Source organism: Taeniopygia guttata, chromosome Z (genome assembly GCF_048771995.1).
Source record: "Taeniopygia guttata chromosome Z, bTaeGut7.mat, whole genome shotgun sequence".
In the NCBI taxonomy this organism is placed as follows: Eukaryota; Metazoa; Chordata; class Aves; order Passeriformes; family Estrildidae; genus Taeniopygia; species Taeniopygia guttata.
The window spans coordinates 60,515,336-60,536,258 of NC_133063.1; the positions used below are offsets into that span (position 1 = coordinate 60,515,336).

General features: G+C 39.3%; 1 protein-coding gene and 1 non-coding gene across 10 annotated transcripts; both read left to right on the forward strand.

The window, feature by feature from the left end:
* The first annotated feature begins 35 nt into the window (after positions 1–35).
* HNRNPK (heterogeneous nuclear ribonucleoprotein K) lies at positions 36–20,155 on the forward strand. 9 transcript variants are annotated; one of them, XM_030259010.4, is made up of 16 exons: positions 36–166; positions 2,538–2,616; positions 2,710–2,786; positions 3,644–3,741; positions 5,028–5,084; positions 6,607–6,650; positions 7,535–7,607; positions 8,122–8,235; positions 9,202–9,330; positions 9,799–10,106; positions 10,459–10,513; positions 14,323–14,373; positions 18,090–18,111; positions 18,189–18,271; positions 18,721–18,890; positions 19,642–20,155. In XM_030259010.4, the coding sequence occupies exons 3-16, from the start codon at positions 2,738–2,740 to the stop codon at positions 19,673–19,675; spliced, it is 1,287 nt and encodes a 428-aa protein (XP_030114870.1). In that variant the 5' UTR covers positions 36–166; positions 2,538–2,616; positions 2,710–2,737; the 3' UTR covers positions 19,676–20,155. The 9 variants fall into 9 exon arrangements, with proteins under 9 accessions (XP_030114870.1, XP_030114873.1, XP_072777891.1 ...); XM_030259013.4 differs by having other exon boundaries at positions 19,703–20,155; XM_072921790.1 differs by having other exon boundaries at positions 2,710–2,785; positions 3,631–3,741; positions 8,104–8,235.
* Positions 19,205–19,277, forward strand: MIR7-1 (microRNA mir-7-1). Its single transcript, NR_049013.1, has one exon. It is a non-coding gene; the product is annotated as a microRNA mir-7-1 (primary transcript).
* Positions 20,156–20,923: the final 768 nt, after the last annotated feature.

The window sequence follows — 20,923 nt, forward strand, 5'->3', positions numbered from 1 at the left end:
GCACTGAATCATCGCGAGAGTCTCGCCACAGCCGGCGCTGGGCTGCACGCACAAGGCGGGGTCTTAGCAGCCGCCATTTTGTCGCCTCCCGGCCGCAGCCGCTCTCGCTTTTCTGGGCCCCATCCTCGCTGCCCGCGCCGTTCCCAGCGCGGCTCCCGCAGCCCAGGTAAGAAAGGCAGGCCGGCCGGCCGCGGCACGGATCTAGTGGCGCCACTCTTTCCCCGGGCCCGTCTCGTCCTTTCCCTCACGGAGGGCGGTGCGGGTCGCGGCGCCGCCTCCTATGCTGACGGGCAGCGGCCTCACCCAACGAGGTGGCGGCGAGGCCGCACGGGGGGTGGCGGCGGGGCCACTCGCGGGTGGCGCTGGTGGATGTGCGCGTCGGAGTCTGGGGCTGCTCCCCTTTTTCTCCCGTTCGCGGCGGGGCTGGCGGCGGGCGCAGGTACGCGCAGCCCGCGGCACCGTGTGGCCGAGGCCGGCGAGCAGGGGAGGGGGACGGGAGAAGGGCACAGGCCGGCTAGGGCCTTCCCTGGGCCGATAGAGCCGCCGATGTAATCCGCACGGCGACGCGGCGTGACACAGCAGTGTGAGACGGCCTGTGTCTCCTGTAGTGGGGCCTTAACCCCTGGGGGCTGCCGTGGCCCCAGAGCTTCCGTGGGTAGAACGGGGTAAACGCTGCGTGGAGGACACTGGTGTGTCGCCGCCTCGGCTATTGCTGAGGGTCCTCAGATGGCCTCTGGCCCTGTTGCCCCGCGGGGAGAGCGCAGGTTCCGCAGCGGCAGCGGGCGCGCTCCAAGGGCGGGCGGGGGTGCCCGGGGAGAGCTGCTATTGAGGATTATGGCGAGCGCAGCGAGGGCGCTCTGGGCCGCGGCCTGCACGGAAGCAGCCGCAGAGGCCGAGCGGAGGGCGGAGGCTCCGCATCGCGGCCGCGCCGTTTTAGGGGGCGGGCGGAGTGCCCGTGGCACTAGGGCTGACCCTGCTCTGCCCGCTGCCTCGGGCTTCGAGCCGCCGGGCACCTCCTTTGTGTCCGCCCAGGCCGAGCCGGGTAACGCTTCCCGCGGCCGCGTGGTGGTGGCGGCGGCCCTTCCGCTGCTGGCTCCGCCTCGCCGCGGGCCGGCGGGCGCCATTTCGGAGGGCGCCATTTCTTCTGCTGCGCGGGGGCGCCGCTGCGCTCGTCCTTGTCTCCGCCACGCTCGGCTGGAGACGCGGGGAGGTGGGGGGGAAGAGAGGGGAAGGCGAGAAGTGCCGCTGCTCCTTGGAGGCGCTCTGATGTGTCACAGCTCTTAGGTCTGTGGTCGCTGGTTCCACCTCTCTTGTCCGCTTTAGCCTTTCAGTGTTCATAAGGAACCTGACTTTATTAGTTATGTGAATGTCCTCGATTTGCCTAGGTGAGCGAGGTTATTGAGGAGGCATGACGTGTAGGGAAGTTTGACTAGGAGAGCCTAAGCCGTGAATTGTAACTGTAACTAATAACAGTTTGCCCCCTGCTACCTTAAAATTCATGAGATAGTTGGAAATAGATTAAGCGGTGTCTAAAAGGGCTGTCACAGTTTGTTCGTGTCTTCCTTACTGCGGGTTCACGTAACAGCGCAATTTTGGCAATGTCTGCCTGAGATCCCCGTATTACTAAACCTGTGCATGCTTTTTAGCCCGCTTCAAGTACCTGGAAGTACCGGTATGTGTTGGGAAGACAAAGCCTACTTTTAGCCGCTACAAGCAGGGCAGTAATTACATAGCTCTACGTTTAATAAGTTTCTTCCCCACCCCCATTCCCCCTCCCCCGATTATGGATACAGGAATGAGTGCCTGCGTTTGTTGAAACAGTGGAAGTTAATGCGATGCAACGGGAAATAACGTGATTGTTTGGCTAGATTTGTAAATCACATTTTTAATGATAGTAAGTTGGAAAATTGTGGGGTTTTTATTTACACTTCTTGCTAATGTGACTTAGCAGATAAAAGCAGGTCACAGTCAATTTTAGAAAATTGTACTGAAGTACAGTGCTTTTGGAGGTTTGGGGGTGTGTGCATGTGGTTGTATGTAACTGCAGAAGGTGATTTTTTAAAAAAGGCGTTATTATAGTGTAGTTGGAATTTGTAATTTTTATGTTATTCATCAATTATAGTTGAGAGGAACACATGCTCAAATGTGTACTAGTAGAGAATTAATAGAACAAATGCTGATGATTACCAGGACTTTTTATTAAGTGTAAATAGCGTTGACCAAAATAGCAGGACCAGATTTTGGTGTAGTGCCGTTTAGAAAGTGAAACGGAAGCACATAATATTGAGATTATGTGGTTACTTAAAACTTGTATATGCCCAAAAAGTGTAATTCAGACAGTGTAATTCAGAGTTTATGTGAGTCTGCAGATTTGGCCTTTATCTCCTCTTAGTAGTGTGTTTGGTTTGGATATGCTTTTTCTTTTATAAGGAAAAAATTTGCAGTAATAGTTTAGATCAACCCTTTGGTTTCTGACTGTAGCAGAATCAGACACATAACGGGGGAAGACTCACAACTGATATATGCTGTTTTCATAGGCTCTTGAAGCAATAGGCTGTTGGATTTTGATCCCACCCAGAATACTTGAGTTTCTGTCAGCAAGGATATATAATAGCGGTAAGTTGTAGCAGTTCTGTTATTTTTTTCATTTTAGTATGAGGTACAGTTTGTCTCCTGACAAAAAAATGTACCATTTTTATTTTTCAACAGGTTTTGCTTGCCTACATAAAAAAAGGCAATGGAGACTGAACAACAGGAGGAGACCTTTACCAACACGGAGACAAATGGTAAATTTTTTAAAGGACTATTTCTTAAAAATTCTAGTATTTCAAAGAATTTTATAATGATTTAACTTTACCATATGTTTGCATCAGCAGTAATTTTGTGTTCTGCATTAAATGTCTTCTATTTTAATTAATGTGTCATTACACATGCTTGTGAAGCATAAATGCATAATATTTTTGTTGGTATTTTTAAGACATGAGAACTGAAGGTTATTTCTAAACACTGAAAAATATTTCATAGCTGTATGGAAAATGTGAATATGTATGAATACTATAGGACATGTCTGTAAGTTGCATTTTGTTCATTGTAATTGTTACATGCAGGAGTACGAATATATGAAATATTGCTGAAGAGCTTAATAGAAAATACCTTGGGAATTACCAGGGAAGTTTGGGCATTATTGTTGATTTGTGCCAGTATTTCCCAGAGCATCTGAAGTGCTACTTTACTATTATTTCACCAGTATTTCAGTGTTGGACAAACTACATTTGAGCTTTAATGCCTGAAAGGTTTTCCCCAATTGAAATTATAAATAAATACTAAGTGGGTGATGCTGCATTCCTTGTGATGCGTCTAAAATGTCATTAATTTCTTACTGACTGTGTGCACCATTCTCCTTTAAGCCACACTTCATAGATTTTTAAATGCATTTTCAATTGTTAATTGGTAAGAAAGCGGTTGATGTGAAGACTGGTTTCTGTGCTGTGGATGTTCAGAATAGACATCTGTAATTAGTTTTGTGGTAATATGAAAGAATGTATTAATAGTACAGAGCATAAATTTGGCATGTCTTCCACTTCATTATGACTTAGAAAGTTAAATAAATGTTTGTCTTTCCCCCCTATGGACCTCTCTACAGGCAAACGTCCTGCAGAAGATATGGAGGAAGAGCAGGCCTTCAAAAGATCTCGGAACACTGATGAGATGGTTGAACTGCGCATCTTGCTTCAGAGCAAAGTATGCTTTTCTTCTGGTTTTGTGTGTAGCATTGTTCAAGATGGTGGTGGCAAAGTGTATGTTGAGATAAGTGTAGAGAGATTAGGTGCTTTTTTTTGAAGTTAACTTAACAGATTATTTTTCAGTATATAGGATTGGTAGTTGTAGGTGTATTGCAATGGAATTGTCCTCTCTTAAAAGGGTAAGTCCCTAAGGATCAACATAGGGTTTATTTTTAGAAAATATATACTTTCTAACAAGTAAAGCAGTAAAGATTCTAAGATATTTTTATATTTGAGTGGAAGGTAGCTATTTTGAGCTGTGTTTGAGTCTTTGGAAAAGAGGGTTTTTAGAGGATTATAAATAAGTGATTTTAAATTAAATATGTAAGATGAGAACTTGGGATTTTAGTAATTCTCCCAAATAGATCTACTAAACTTGTTCAACTATATCGACAGGAAGAAGTGTGGGAGTAGTCCTTCAGGGATTGCAGTGATTTTGTTGACAAGTGTAAATAGTTAAAGTTGCTGTGTGTAAATTTCCTCTGATGTTTCCAGTTGCTACAGATGATTTATACTTTCTGAAGTATCTCAGTGTTTTGTGTTGGTGTGAAAGAATGTAGCCTGAACTCTGTGTGGCATTTCTGACCAATAACCAAGTTATATGAATACCATTAAATGTTTTGCATGCTGTTAGCATAATGTATATGTGTAATAAAAGCAATACTTTTTGTAGAATCATTGAAAGAACCTGGTAAAAATGTGGTTTTCCAATTACTATTTTTTACTATTTGTCAGTTTATTCCTGTTAATGTTGGTGGCTTTAATGAAGTTGGTGGCTGTTAACGTTCATTTCAGCCTTTTTCAGTTTATATTGCTCTGAGAACTTAGTTATTTTACCTATGTGCAAAACAATATTAGTACTTGAAATTATCAAATGTTTGGAGCTTAAAAGTGGAATATGCAGACATTCCATAAGGAAAAGATACTTGAGGAAGTAATTGGCCTACATTACACTAATTTAGTTTGCTTTTTTTAATAGATCTAGTCTATGAGAAGTTCAGCATAGGCAGAATTGCCTAAAACTTCTCTTTGGAATGGAAATATTAGTGGCGCACCTGAGTTATCTTTCTCTGTGTGCTGTGTTCCATGATTGAAAGAGCTTTTGGCAAATTTTTTTTGTGCCAAAGTGGTGCCTCCCTTCACCTCTTGGGCCAGCAAAAATAGATCTGCTGTTTTTAGTCTTGAGTTCAGAAACTTAGTCTGTGCTGAGTGGTCATAATGTAATTTCTGAAAACTATTTTCCAGAATGCTGGAGCAGTGATTGGAAAAGGTGGCAAAAATATTAAAGCGCTTCGTACAGACGTGAGTATATATGAGTTTGAACTAATTTAACACTGCTTCTTTCAGAGCACTACATCGAAAACTTGATTGCGTGCATTTCTAGAAGTGGGAGCAATTCAACCCTACAGACATCCAAGTTAAAAACCATTCGTATTGATTGTCAGAGTAGATAACAGTTATTCAATTTCTATATCAATTAAAACCCAGCTTGATTCATGGAAGGAGAGGTTTATATTAAATCTCTTGACTTTTTAATAGGATTCTGCTAAATTACACACTTGAAGTGAGTTACCATCCTAATTAAAAATATTGACAAAACTTAAATCCCTTAATAGTACCATTCCTCATATGTGTTCATCAGTTATAGTACTGCTGAAACCCTTGTAGGTGGCTGGCTTAACCCAGTGATAGAGGAATTCTTTTAACTTCCTTCAAAAATGCAAAATTAAATCATCCATCAGTTCCTTTACAGTTTTCACATGAAGCACAAAACCATTGCAAGGTTTCTTGCTTTAAATATGAGTATAAAACATTAAAGGAACGTTGTGTTCTATTACTTGGAAGTATTTTTAAATGGTCATGACTTAATGCCTGTTCACATTTTACAGGGGGTTGACTCTGGTGATTAGACACATGCTCAGCATTAATGTTGTGTATTTATAAAACTTGGCAACACTTCCTAAATTCCATTTGTTTACACTCCTGTACTTAACATCAGCTACAATTTCAACAGTTTTTCCAATCAAGACTCTGTTCAGCACAAGATTTGGCAGTATATCCTTACAAATCAGTTCCAACGAAGTTCATAAACTACCGCAACTAGAGTTGAGATTTTAGTTGAAATGGTCAGGAATCATACATATGTTCACTAACTTTGCCAGCTAGTTGTTCCTCTTTCTTTAGGGTTTTTTAAATCGGGGTGTTTTCTTTTGGTTTTTTTGGTTTATTTTTGGTTTTTTTTTTTTTTTTTTGGTTTTTTGAGTAAATCAGTATGTCACCTATATCCGGATAATTTAGATTTGTCTGGAACACAAACTTTTCCCAATTTGCCCAAGGTTCTAGTACTATCAGTCTTGACAGTTTCTGCATCTACCCTCATGAGCCAGCCTGCTACTGAAACATCATTTATTAAAAATAAATAGTAGTTTAGTCAGATCAAGTGACTCATTTTTAAAGTCCATACTATTAGGCCACAGTCGGTGTAGCAATCCGTTATTGTGTTAGTCTTCAGAACAACTTAAGCTTGTTTCATTAATTGAGAGTAATGAGTATAGTTTGTATTAAATTAAAATTTATTGCTTTTCCCCCTTTTCCCTCTCCTTGTTTTTTTGGCCATATATCTCCGTTGCCCATGTACTGGATCGACTTGCCCCTGCGTTGCCCACCATGACGTTGGCCCATCCGCCCCTGAACGCCCATGTGAAAACCCTGGTTGGCTATGCCCAAAAATGTGCTCGTTGCCAAACGGGTACCATACTTGACAACTTCCGATTGAATACCCATGCCCAATGCCAACATCCACGAACGCCAATGACCAATGCAGTACAATGCCAGTGTTTCAGTCCCAGACAGCAGTGGCCCCGAGCGGTATGTCCCAACAGTTTATGCCTCACTGCCTGAATAGAAAGAGAGAAATGTATTTTATTACCTGCCTTTGATATAATTAAATAGTATCCCCTTATAGACGGTGTATTGTTTTTTTTCAAGTTTTCTGTCTTATTTTCCCCATTAAGTCTTTTTGTCACTGAACTTTTACGTGAGTTGCCCACCCAAACAATCCACTAATTTTATTTCAATGGAAGGAGCACAGCTTCAAGTGTTGCATATTTGCTGCATTGTAAATCAGATTGGTTCAAAATAGTCTCTCGCTCTGTCTTTGTGGCCCACCTTGCTCCCCTCAACATTGCCTGTTCATAATTATTTCTGATGAAGTGCTAATTCCGGTTCGCTTTCCTTCACTTCTCATTTGTTTCGTCTTTTTTTTTTGTCTTGCATTTGTATTTGTTTTCTTGGAGGGCCCATTAGTAATCTGAGTTCCATAACCTTATTCCAGATACAACGTTCACCACTTGCATATCCTCACTTTTAATATGAGAAGGTGTGCCAGTTCTGCAAGTGTAATAGCGAGGGTGTCCTAATTAGTGGTGGCGGGGAACATGAGTAGTCACTTCTACTTTTCAGTTCTGCGTCAGTTTCTTGCCCACTTAATTTGAGCCCTTCCAAAAGCCCATTCTGTCTTTCTCTCTCCAAGACCTACCTAATCTTAAATTTCTCATGCATATATACTGGGCATAAACAAAGATGCATGTGTTATAAATTGAGCAAACAGGTTTACTTTAAATGGGGAATACTTGTAAACTCTTCTTTGTAGTAAATCTTGTTAAAATTTTGTGTGTAATGATAAAAAGAATTTACTTCTGCTTTTTCTTTTCTACCTTCTCCATATTGTCTGTCGTCATGGCTTCCAACAGCATCCTGAGTATAAGTGCAGATATAGAAACAATTGGAGAAATCTTGAAGAAGATTATCCCTACTTTAGAAGAGGTATTTATCTTGAAATTTTCTTCTGTTTAGAAAGAAAAGATTAGTTTTTGAGTGAGATGGTTCTTGAGTATTTGCTGCTTTTTAAATACAGAAAATTAGAAAAGTGGAAAATGCCAAAAGCCTTTTAAAGAAGGATTATGGTTGTCCCACTACATGTTGGCATTTTTAGGGTAGAGGACAGAGTCTGTCATTGTTTATTAAACTAACATTTTGAACAGCCTTCCTTGTTTTCCAAAAAATAAGTGTTGCACTGTCTGATACCTTCTTAAATCTATGTAGCACGCACTGCAGTGTAATTTAATAAATAATGTAAAAAATAGGGAAAACTGATACTTCAAGTTGAGGTGAGGTGTTAAAATTGTTGTAGTTGTATTGAAAGAAGTACGTGACTCCAATTCAGCAATAAATTAAATTGCCTTACTCTGTTTAAAGAAAAAGCTTAAAACCCCAAATATTTTGAATTTTTGTGATTAATCTTTATTGCTTCTCCCTATATGCATCTAATTTTTTACAGTATCAACACTACAAGGGCAGTGACTTCGACTGCGAACTTCGACTTCTTATTCACCAGAGTTTGGCAGGAGGCATCATTGGTGTCAAGGGTGCTAAAATTAAAGAACTCAGAGAGGTACTTGCTTTCTATTCTTCTGAGATTTCATTTTGTTCAGTAAACAATGTTTTCTGTTCCTAAGAGGCATATCTAAGTATCTGCTGTGTGGTAATTCATTCTCAACATGTTGCATACATGCTTTTGATGTTGTGGGACTGAGCTGGGAGTTGCAACTATATTGCAGACCCTCAGAAGTAATGTCAGTGGCAGAGCCAGGACTTGGTTAAACATGTTTTTGGTAGAACAGTGTTTTTAAAGAAAAGATTTTTACTTCATTTTATTAAGATTGTATTAATTTCTCCTTTTAGAAAAAAATGCTGCATAGTGTAGAATTATTTGTGTGGTTGGACACAGAAAGCAGCGAGAATGAAAGCATCTCCAGAGTAGATGTACTGTGAAAGGACTTCATGTTTGATTTTGTATTTTTTAATTCTAACTCCTGCAAGACCTTTCTTTTTAAGTGAAAGAGTAAGATTCTAAAAACTTAATGGTCTCTATGAACTGAAAACACATGTTGGAGTTTCTTGGCATTGTGTCAGGCAGTTTCAGGTCAGTTCAGGTATAAGCCAATACTTGTTTGTATGGATTAAGAAAGGCAAGATAACTAGACATAATCCTAGCAACATAGCTGTCTTAGCATCCAAAGCACGTTTAATTTGAAAGCTAATACAGCCTGTAAGTTCACAATGGTTATGTGGTCCCTTTTTCTTATGTTTTATTAAATAATGCATTGCAGCTGTATCGTAATTGAAATAGGAGAAAACTGATTTTTTTTTTTCATCTTTGTACAAAGTTTAAAGCAGCAAGATCTTCAAAATATGTTATCTTCAAATTTTGTGTGATAAATAACTCAAAAGCAAGCATGCAGATTTAAGTGTGTGGGAACTTAATTTTCTTTTGAATCTATTTTAAAAATATTTTAATAGTTTTATGAAGTTTGGAAAAATATATTTGGTAATCTTGGATTTTTTTTTTCTTCTGCAGAACACTCAGACCACCATTAAACTCTTTCAAGAGTGTTGTCCTCATTCGACTGACAGAGTGGTGCTTATTGGTGGAAAACCTGATAGAGTTGTTGAATGCATCAAGATTATCTTAGATCTTATCTCTGAGGTAATATTTATTAAATTTATTTTATAATTTCATTGGCATTTATGAATGTTTTAGACATTAATTGGATGAAAAATGGTGTCTTTCAGTTTCTAGTTTAAATTTAGTACCTCCTACTTCCCAACAGCAAATGATGGACAGTTACGAACCTTGGGAACTGTTTGTATTGTTTCTATTCTTTAGTATAGAGGAAAGCAGTTTTTGGTAGTAGCAGGCCATTTATACGTTGCATGTCACCAGAACAAAAAATCCAAAGAGGAAGGAAAACAAAATGTCTCTGCCACATCTAAGTAGTTTTACTGTCATAGTTAACTTCACAGGAAGCACATCAACTTCTCCTTTCTTGGTGTGAAATGAAGCATTGTGAAATCAAGAACATGTTCCAAATGCATAAATGTGTTACTTTAATTAAATATACCAGCTGTAATAGAACTACCTGATTTGAGGAATTGTTTTGTTTGTTTGTATTAGTCTCCAATTAAAGGACGTGCCCAGCCTTATGATCCCAATTTCTATGATGAAACGTATGACTATGGTGGCTTCACGATGATGTTTGATGATAGAAGGGGACGGCCAGTGGGCTTTCCAATGCGTGGAAGAGGAGGTTTTGATCGAATGCCCCCTGGTCGCGGTGGACGACCTATGCCTCCCTCAAGAAGAGATTATGATGATATGAGCCCTCGCAGAGGACCACCACCACCTCCACCAGGTCGAGGTGTTAGAGGTGGCAGCAGAGCTCGTAATCTTCCTCTTCCTCCTCCACCACCTCCTCGTGGCGGGTGAGTTCTTGGATAATTGCATTATACAAAAACTCATGTTGTATATCTGAGTCATATTCATATTTTCATTGATTTTCCCATGCTTCCATGTTGATAGTGATTATGTGGGATTGAGCCTGTATTAGACCAAGAGTATTTTGAAATTTAGTGAAATTTAATTACATGCTGTGATGTAGTAAGTTGCCAGGACTATAGTTAATAGTTCCTGGAACTTCTGTTATTCAGTACTTGGGGAGAGTAGTTTGATACCAAATTATATGTGAACTCTGAATGGGAAACTTCAGATGAGAATAAACAAGCTAACTTATAACACACGTAACACAATTAACATGCTGCTGCCTTTTTTGTCTAGAGATCTGATGTCCTATGACCGAAGGGGCAGACCAGGAGACCGCTACGATGGCATGGTATGAGTTTAAAATTTGCTCTGTTGTGTCTCCCTAAGCACAGTTAACATGGTGACCTCCTGTTGCTGAACCACATGCATGTTCATGTGGGATGGTTCACACCATACATGGTTCTGATCGTAAAACCAAATTGTGTTGTCCATACAAGTGGTTCTCCTGTGAATGAATATTTGAGGTATAAATGGTACTCATCAGTTTTCTTTCTCCCTGTCATCAAAAATACTCAGTGATTTTGATTGTGCTCATCTCTGTAGGTTTTCTTGCACTGGCTGTCTTTCAGATTTTTTTAATCAGCATGACAAAAATAGCAATGGGAGATTTTTCAGTTAGAGAAAGCATGTTAGAACAATGTTCTGTGGTGAGTTACACAAGCATTCGTAATACTAAAGGTTGGCAAACATAAGCATTGATACAATAATACAGATTATGGAACAGCATCTGAGAAGAACTCTAGTTGATGGAACATGATGGCTCTTTGAATCAATTCTATATTTACTAGTTTCTCTGCAGAAAATCTACTCTTAATTCCAAGTGTTTTGGAGATAGAACCACTGTTTAGTTGAATCCTACATCAGTTCTTTCTGGGGGGGAGAAAGAAATCTCTTAGTATGTGGAAGCTTAAAACGAAGAATAGAGATAGTCTTCTATGCTGCATTCTGAACTGCCATGCCCCAGCAGCCATCTGCTGTTCTGAGACAAGATTCCTCTTTCCTCAGGAAATCCTGGAGGTTATCCTGGTTTCAGCTGGGGTAGCTATTTTCTTCTCAGTAGCAGTCCAGTGCTGTGTTGAATTCAGTATGAGAACAATGTTGATAACATACTGATGTTTTTATTTTTCCTATGTAGTATTTATACCAAGTCAAGCACTTGTTCAGTGTCTCATGCCCTGACAATGAGAAGGTACACTAAAGAAGTTGGGAAGTATTAGTACAAGTGACGCAAACTGGACAAAGAAATCTTTCACACCACAGAACATCATACCCAGTATATAAACTGGGGCAGTTACCCAGACAGGGGGTCCATAGAGGTTTGAGTATGGGGCCTGGCAGTGGTCAGCAAAGTGGTGTGCAGTTGTATCATGTACCCTCAATTTTATTCTTGGTTTTTTATTTTTTTTGGGCATGGTGGTGGTAGTTGTTTCATTTTTTGTTAGTTTTCCTTGTTTGTTTGGTTTTTTTTTTTAACTTCTCAGTTACTAAACTGTTCTTATCTCAGGTTGTAAGTTTTACTTTGAATTCTTGTCCCAGTTCCACTGGGGGTTGGGTAGGGATGTGTGAGCAAGCAGCTCTGTAGTGCTTAGTTTCCAGCTGGTCTTACACCAAAACAGAGGTAGATCTCTATAGTGGTAATATTCTTTTCTCCTCTGGCTTTGTTTGGCACTTTCTTTAAGATGACAGATGACGTGTTATTTTTTTTACCCTAAATGAATGTAAAAGATAGAAGTGAAAAAGAGCTATGAAATGGGCTACCTAAATTGGCTTCACATGAACTCTTGCAGTAACTCTTGGGAATAAGAGTTACTGGAACTACAAATTGCAAGAATGTCATATGCCTATTAAAAATAATAAAAGGAAAGATATGCATGTTACAAATATTTGCAGTCACCAAAAAAAACCCCCAACTGTTTCCATGCTACTCTACATGCTAAAAAACTGGGAGAATGGAGAAGTACACCTCCAAGATTCCTTATCTGTATTTGCATGTTTTCAGAGCTTAGGTTTTGTGTTCTTCTGTTTGCAGCTTATAAAACCTGTGCTAGAGTACATAAACTGAGCAGCCTGCCCTTCTTTGGTTATTTGGTTGAGCACGGTCTTACTTAGCTTGACTCTTGGGCAGTAGTGTGTTCTGTTTTTGTTCTATTTTTATTCCAGTTCATCTAGAATAGAAAATCCACTTTAACTTAGGCTTAGCCTAAGGTCAGGTTGACCTTCACTTCATTGACATGAGTTTCTACACACAAGTGGCTTAATTTCTACTGGTTTGGTTTCCTTCATGGAAAAAAAGGCAATTTCATTTCTTTTTCATAGTGAAGCTGCTCAAAACTTTGGCTCCTTTGTGACCAAGTATTATAGCTGGTTAAAGTAAGGACTACTTCCCAACAAAGATAGTACTTAATTTCTAGTTTTACTTAATCATGATCCTAGTATCCTAAATTGTGTAAGCAGAAAGGAAATTTTCACACCGAGTGTGACATCACAGCTTCAAGTATTATGCCTAAAGGTAAAGTCCTCCTGTGTTACAAACACAAATAGAAACTGTTGTGTAGCTAAACGTTTAAACAAAACCAATATTACTGTGGTTTGTGATAGAAAAAGCAATCACAAATGAGAGAGAGTAGAAACGCTCTTTTCACATGGATTCTATCCTACATAGATGTAATAAAAGTCAACACCTCATGAACATCTTAGAAATACGGGAAAAATTTAATGTATGAAACCAAATTTTTTTGTCACTTCTCCTTTTCACTAAAGGCAGAAAGATCGAAGAGTTGACAGTCTTTAAGACTGGATGCTAATCTGTGGTTTTTCCTGTATTCAGAGATACAACAGTGTTGACAGCCTTGTAAATGCTGAGATGAGAAAAACCCATTTTGATTTTAAATGATGGCTGAATTCCTCTTGGCCATAGAAAGTTAATCACTTACGTTGATACTTTTCTGTTAACCTGGCTTAAAGTTGTAGTATAAATACGTACTGCTATTTAAATGCTTGTTTGACTTAAAGTCTGTTCTGAAGCTTTTTCTCAAAAGTACAGACTTGTTTATCAGCATATAGAAGTACAGCTACTACAGTGTGTAACTACTCCAGATCAAATCTTGTGTACCATTAGGGCTATGGTGATCTGAAAAATCCCGAGTTTTCTGTATTTTTTAACACCCTCATTCTCAGGGACATGTAAAATATTATTAAGGAAGAATGTATGGCAGCTCTCCTATTTATTCATGCAGATGCTGGAAGGAAGTAACAAAATTTAACTTTCCTAGGCCACTCTTAAAAACCAGAAAAATTTACTACAAAAAAATTACTACAGAAGAATTTGACATTAGGACTGCATGCAGGGTTTTTTATTAGATCTAAAACTTAAGCTCTTTGCCTTATCCAGCCTGTCTGTCAATCTGGCTTCTGTTCCAGTTCTGAGTAGTGATTAGCACAAATGAGTTTGAATATCAAATATTATGTACGCTAAGACACCCTGTTTCAGAAACTCATTTTGCACAAATAAACATCGCTTGCTGAAACTGTAAAATTCTGAAAGAAAGAAATGCCATATATCATATGTTTTAGAAATATATTAATTTTGAAATAGAGTTAGGCAGCATTAGATTGTTAGTCTACTTACTGGCTAGATGAGGTATGTGGATAGTGGAACATAAGAAGCGGTGTCATTCCTTCTTAACCTGCATTTGGCATAATCACTTGCAGTTTTTTCAATCTTACTATACCTTTTCTAGTAGATGCAGAAATAAAAGATTGATAAAGTATTTCTACATGTAATAATGTAAAAAGGCTTCTTAAAATAAAAAATAAGGCTTAAGTTTTGCCTTGCCATTAGTTTCTGAATTTCTTAGTGGAAAAAATCTGCTAATACCATAGAAAGAGAAGGAAAACAGGAGTTGCCCATATAGAGTTGCCCCAAAGTAAAATTAAAAGCCAGTGAGTCTTGAAAGTAGTCTAAATCACATAATTTCAAGTCTTTGTTAATAGTATAAGGGTTTCTTTGTGCCACTATGCATTTTGTTTGGTTGCAACATTCTCTAAAAGTCTGTATGACCTGGATTTCCTTCCTTCCTCTTATGTTGCATCTGGAAGATGATGCAGTGTCATGTGGATGCCTGTGATGACATGCAGCCACCAGAGTTGGTAAGTGTTTTCAGCCTATTTTCTGAAAACTGATTTATTGAATGAGTTAACTGATAAAGTAAATTTAAGAGATCTTGAGTGTAGTCCATGGCAACTTACTCCTATTAAAATTTATAAAGCCATTCTTCTGACTCTGAACTTCGGAGCAGACTTAATGGTGTATCCTTTGAAGGCAGGTAATATTCATAGAAATGTGGAATTATGCAGCAGCCTGGTCAAAATAGAGGAGCTTTTCTGTACCTCTTTTGTCTCCTTTCCACGGTATTTTCATTTTGCTAAATGGTAATTTTCTCTATAACTGATGCACTGTAGGTGCATCTATTTATGATTTGTATTTTGGTTTACTTCCATAATGTGGGATTTTATTTCAAGCAGCAAATATTTGAAGTAGCTTCTCACTTTATTTGTGAATAAACTATGTTTACGTATCAGTCTCTTTGAAAATGTATCATTTGATCAGATAGGTTTTGGGATGTTATCACAGAATTACAGAATGATTTTGGTTGGAAGCAACCTTAAAGGTCATCTAGTTCCAACCTGCCATGGGTAGAGAACCTTGCATTAGACTGGGACACTCAGGGTTCCATTGAGCCCGCCTTTGAACACTTTCAGTAATTGGGCGTCCGCAGCTTTTCTGGGCAGCTTGTTCCAGTGCCTTACCGCCCTCATGGTGAAGCATTTCTTTCCAATACCTAAACTAAACCAACCCGCTTTCAATTTAAAGTTGTTGCTCCTTGTCCTTTCTCTACGTGCCTGTGTGAAAATTCCTCTCCAGCCTTCTTGTAGGCTGCCTTCTGGAGCTAGAAGGCAGCAATAACGTCACCCTGGAGCCTTCTTCACTCCAAGGTGAACAATCCCAGCTCTCAGGCTTTCTTACAGGAGGGGTACTGCATCCCTCTATAATCTCGGTGGTCCTCCTCTGGACTTAATCCAGTAGGTCCATGCCCTTAAATACTGAGGCCTCCAGAGCTGAATGCAGTACTCATGTTGGGATCTCAAGGCTAGACCTTTCGATGTAGAACAGGACACGGTTGCCACTCTGGGCTGCAAGTGCTTGTGGCTGGGTGGTGTCCAACCTCTCACCCACCAGCACCCTCAAGTTCTTCTGGGCACAGCTACTCTCCATCTGTTCATCCCCTAGCCTGTGTTGGTACTGGGGGTTGCACCAATTCAGGTGCAGCACCTTGCTCTTCATCTTGTTAAATTGAATGAGATTCCCATGGGCTCACTTTCTGAGCTTGTCCAGGTTCCTCTGGATGGCATCCAGTCCTTCAGGTCTGCCACTCATTTTGCATACTTGCTGCAGGTGTACCTAATCTGTTTGTGTTATTGATGAAGATATTGAGTAGCCTTGGTCCCAGTGGAGGCCGATTCCTGAGGGAGACCACTTAATGTCTGCTCTGAGCCATTGACACTGCCCCCTGGATGTAACTATCCTTATTCAATAAGCAGTATACCCGTGGAATCCATCCTTCTCCAATTTGGAGGGAAGAACATGGGGACTGTGTCAAAGCCTTTACGGAAGTCCAGGTACATGATACCTGTAGCCTTTCTCTTGTACACCAATGTAGTCACTCCATTGTAGAAATTACGGAGTGCATCAGTTGTTGGCAATGTCTTGAAGATGGCAAAATGCTGCCAAATTAATACTGTTGATTAATTCATGTGAAAAGTCAGCTCTTACCTTATATATAGAGCAACTGCTATCAAATTCTATTGTTTTGTAGTGTGGAGAGGTAGATGCAATAAAGGAAGGGTATTTTCTTTGAAAGAAATTAGTCCAAAAAGGTATGCTATGGCAATATGTGTGTGTATGCAGTATGCTGTGTGATCAGCTTCTCAATTAAACCTTAAGCAGAATCCTTCATTGTCTTGTATTTTGGACTCCAATGTGAGCTCTATTATGTTGTCTTATAATATGTATTGCTTAATAACATGATTAGACAATATGGGTTGCTTAGAGACAGAGGATAAGCTCAACACTTTGAGCACTTTTACATTTTGATGTAAAAAAGAAAGATGGTAAGTAATATTTTTTGGGAAAGTTGTTATATTGTAACTTCTACAGGCCGGTACTTGTGAGTGGCTGAACTTGACTGACTGCCAGTTGCTCTTATGTCTCTTCCATAGTAGAGTGAGGGAAGAAAGTAAGACAGAAAAGTCTGTGGCTCATGATGGAGACAGGCAGATCACTTACTTATTAACATCATAGGCCAAAACAGAGCTGGCTTGGGTAGGTTTCTTGCCACTTTGAGTAGCATGGTGAGAAACATAAAAACACCTTTACCTATCTTCCACTTCTTCACAGACTCAGCTTTCACTCCTTCACTCCTTATTCTTCTGCTTCTCCGCCATGAATGGTGCAGGGCTGATAAGAATGGCTTCCCAGTCAGCTCGTCAGACCTGTCACTGCTTCTTCCTCTCTGCACTGTGCTCCAGTGTAGGGTCCCTTCCATGGAATGATACAGTTGGGAGCTGCTCGAATGATCTGTTTCCAATGGACTGTAATACTTAGGGAACTGTTGCAGTGTGGTTTCCCTTCATATGGTAGTCCTTCAGGAACGAACTAATTTGGTGTTGGTCCCCTCACAGGGTCCAGGTATCTGCCTCTGCAGTTTTCTTCTGGGTGTTTCTACCCGTTTTCAGCATAGCATCCCTCAATGGGCTACAGTGTAGTGATCTGCTCCAGTGTGGTTCTCTCCATGGGCTGCAGAGAGGTCTCCACTACAGTGTCTGGAGCACTTTTTTCATCCTTGCTCACTCTTAACAGCAGTGCACATTGGGAATTTTTTTCTCTTTTCCTAAATACTGTCACTGAGATGTCACCAGCTTGGCTGACAGTTTCATCTTTAGGCAGCCTCCAGCCTCCTCTCACAGACCCGAGGAGTCCCTTCAGAAGCTGAATTTGAGAGAACCATGTGTATTTATTCTCTGCTTCTGTAGCAAAGTTTAAATACATGGTTTTGCAAACTTAAAACACATTAGATGAAATGAGAATTTGATATCAAATGCAAGTTTACAAATCTTAAAAACAACAGGGCCAGGAGTGCTCATTGCAGTGATTTACATTTGGTATATGGTGGTTCAAATGTAACAGAAGTAATTCATGTGATTGTATTCAAAGATGTAAAGGGTTGTAACATGGAATCAAAGATGTAGATTTAGTAGGATGATTTACTGGGCAGACTTCTTTCCCTGGAACTGGAGACTGTAGTCTTTTTTGAGCTAGTGTTAATAAGGCTCTGATTTTGTAATTCTGATGTTTAGTACATAGGTCTCAAGTAGATCAGCATCAACAGCTGTCTACAAGAAGCTGAGATAATGAGACTGCCTTGGTAAACCGGCATGGCTGAGTGCTTTGCCATTTTGTGTGTTATTCTTAGGGGTTTTGATAGGGCAGGATAAGAATCACAGAATGTCTGGAGTTGGACAGGACTGACAAAAATCATTGCCTCCAACTGGTGGTCCTGTGTAAGATGGCCTCTGGTACAAATGGACAGAGGTTAATGAGATCTCTCCCACCCACCCCTTCTGTTTCTGGTCTTCTGTCTGCCTCAGGATGCTCTTTATGGTGTAGCACTGTTGCATATATATCAGATTGAGTGTTGTGATGTTTGATTAAATGGGCTCAAAGTTAACAATATAACATGTAAGATAAAAATGTGTTAATGAAACTTGGCTGTTCATGTCAATATTTTTTTCTCTTTCTCTTGCAGTTTGAGGGTGGCTCTGGTTATGGTAAGTGTTCATATAGAACCTTTGCACATAGTTCATTATGTAGTTACTAATGGGCTTGATGCATACACTTAAATCAGATTATTCTTATGCAGGGGGGCGTGGATCATACGGTGATCTTGGTGGACCCATCATCACAACACAAGTAACGATTCCCAAAGATGTAAGTAAAATTGATTTGCTTTCAATTCAGGCTTTCTCTCTTAAAAGTCACAGCCATTTCTCAGACTGTTTAAGTAAATCAGAAATACTTAAAATGCTTGATAAAATACTTCTAATACAAAATAAGTGTTTCTAAATCACCAATAGTGTATTTCTTGACTGCTTGGTTTTTGTCTTTAGAGACACATTAAAGAATTCTACTTGTGGTTAATACTCAGTAATCGATATGATCATTGTAACCCATGTTTTGCAAATGAGAGCTGGTTCTCCCAGTTTCATCTCACCTCACAATTAATACTGCAGGGGATATTTTTACGCTAGAAATAAATAAGCTGGCATTGCAACACTTAAAACTGAATTTGTGGAAGCTACTCAAATGCTGTTCTAATTTTCTAACTTTTTGGAAAGACAGTTGTATTATGAAATAAATATTGTTGCTTTCTTCCCTAGTTGGCAGGATCTATTATTGGAAAGGGAGGCCAGAGAATCAAACAAATACGTCATGAGTCAGGAGCTTCGATCAAAATTGATGAACCACTAGAAGGCTCAGAAGATCGGATAATAACTATTACAGGAACACAGGACCAGATACAAAATGCACAGTATTTGCTGCAGAACAGGCAAGTTAATGTTGTCCCTACTGTCAAATTAACTTCTATATTATAAAACTGCTCTCCTCTGTGAATCAGTTTTTGAGGAAGGCAGGTTTTAAGTAACTATTTGAACCTAACTTCTCTAGTGGTAGTTCTGCCTTGATTCTCTTCTGCTCTCCATTCTAATTAAAATGAAGACACCCTCAAAACTAATCTTTCTGGAAGACATCTTAACCAAGCAGTCCTCTCCTTTCTCTGGTGAAAACTGCTGCAAAAAAACTACTTGTAATAAATTACATAGAGCCTGTAGAAAATATAGAAGATTTCAGTGGATGTTGGCCTAGTTCTGTGTGGAAGACTAGTGATTTTGTTGTTTTTTGATAACTAAATTGACAACAAATCACAGTCTGCCATATGGCACAGACCATGCCTCTACAGGACAAGTTGAAATCGATTTGGGGCTGTTATGCAGCATTTCACACCTTACTGACAGTACTTTGCTTTTTTCTGCCAAATATTAACAGCTACAGATAGCAATTGCTGTATTAACGTTCTGGCTGCTATAGCAGTTTTAATGTCCTAACTAGAGTGTTTGGCTTTAGATTACTAATATTTAACTGTGCCTGAAATACACTAATATAATTGTTAGCTATTGACATTTTTAAAATATATATTTTTAAATGTGTTAGTAATTTGTAATTTAATATGCTTTATGAATGTTGATGCAAGATGTATGGTCCATCATTCTAATACATGCTTTTTTCTTTTTCTTTTATAGTGTGAAGCAGTATGCAGATGTTGAAGGATTCTAATGCAAGATTATTTTTTCTTTTTTATAGTGTGAAGCAGTATTCTGGAAAGTTTTTCTAAGACTAGTGAAGAACTGAAGGAGTCCTGCACCCTTTTTTTTTTATCTGCTTCTGTTTAAAAAGCCAACATTCCTCTGCTTCATAGGTGTTCTGCATTTGAGGTGTAGTGGAATCTTTGCTGTACACCAGATGTAATGTTTAGTTCCTTTCAAATACATGGGGTGGGGGAGGGCGCACGAGACTAACATTGAAATTTTGAAGCAGCAGAGAGAGTGAATTCTATTTTTGTTCATTGTTGGTGGTAAATTGTACTGTTTTTCTGTAATTGTTGTGAACACCCTGCTTTATGTACACTGTATCTTACTTTGATGGGGAGAATATGGTAGGCCACATGTCCCTGGCAGTTGCTGAGAGCAGTGTGCAGAATGTAATGCATTTTTGTAAGAAACATTTTAGGATTTTTAAATAAATTTAGTAAACCTATTCTTGGTGGTCATTTTTCTTCAGGTCTACATAAAGTCATAACTAAAATGGATACACCTGGTTTGTTCTTTTTTCCCCTTATAAATTAAAAGTTGCTGATAAGCTTGCTCTTCAGTTTCCTTGATATATAGATGGAGTTATGTGGGGTTTTTTTTGACAAATTAAAGAGATCGTGTGAAAACAATGACTGCTTTGCTGTTTGGGGGGGGGGGAGGTGAAAATATTAATGCAAATGTGTAAAACTTGACATTTTTGCAAGTGTTTGGCCCTCCTTGCAATACATATATATATTGGTGACAGTATATAAATAAAATACTTTAAAACTTTGTGATGTCACTGAGTAAACTGGTAAAGTACACCTGGTTTTAGACAGCTTGGTTAATGCAGAGTTGCTCTATCATTACTGAATAAATTATACTTGTTTCCTGAGCTTTTTTGTTTTTCATATGAGGTAGGAATTGCAAATTGGCAGGATGACACTATAACTGTGTAACTTGTTTTTCATTGTATGCAAAACTTGTTTCCCAGATGTATGTTGAGTTCCGTAATAATTATTTGTGAGAAATTAAAAAAAAATATATAGCACCTCTGGATATCTCATGTAATACCTTGGCATTTTTATTTATAGTTTAAAGTTTTAATTTCACTTCCTGAATAAAAACAGATTAAAAAGTGTAAAGGTGTGTGGCACATGGAGATATGATGGGTCCAGACTAAGTGAAGATTCTTGTTTTTCTTGATTGGTTGGTTGGTTGTGTCCCCTCCTCC

Coding starts and splice junctions, on each gene's coding strand:
- HNRNPK (XM_072921790.1), top strand. CDS start 2,738: ATGGAGACTGAACAACAGGAGGAGACCTTTACCAACACGGAGACAAAT. Junction 9,331..9,798: donor TCTTAGATCTTATCTCTGAG/GTAATATTTATT, acceptor TGTTTGTATTAG/TCTCCAATTAAAGGACGTGC. Junction 18,891..19,641: donor CAGTATTTGCTGCAGAACAG/GCAAGTTAATGT, acceptor TTTCTTTTATAG/TGTGAAGCAGTATGCAGATG.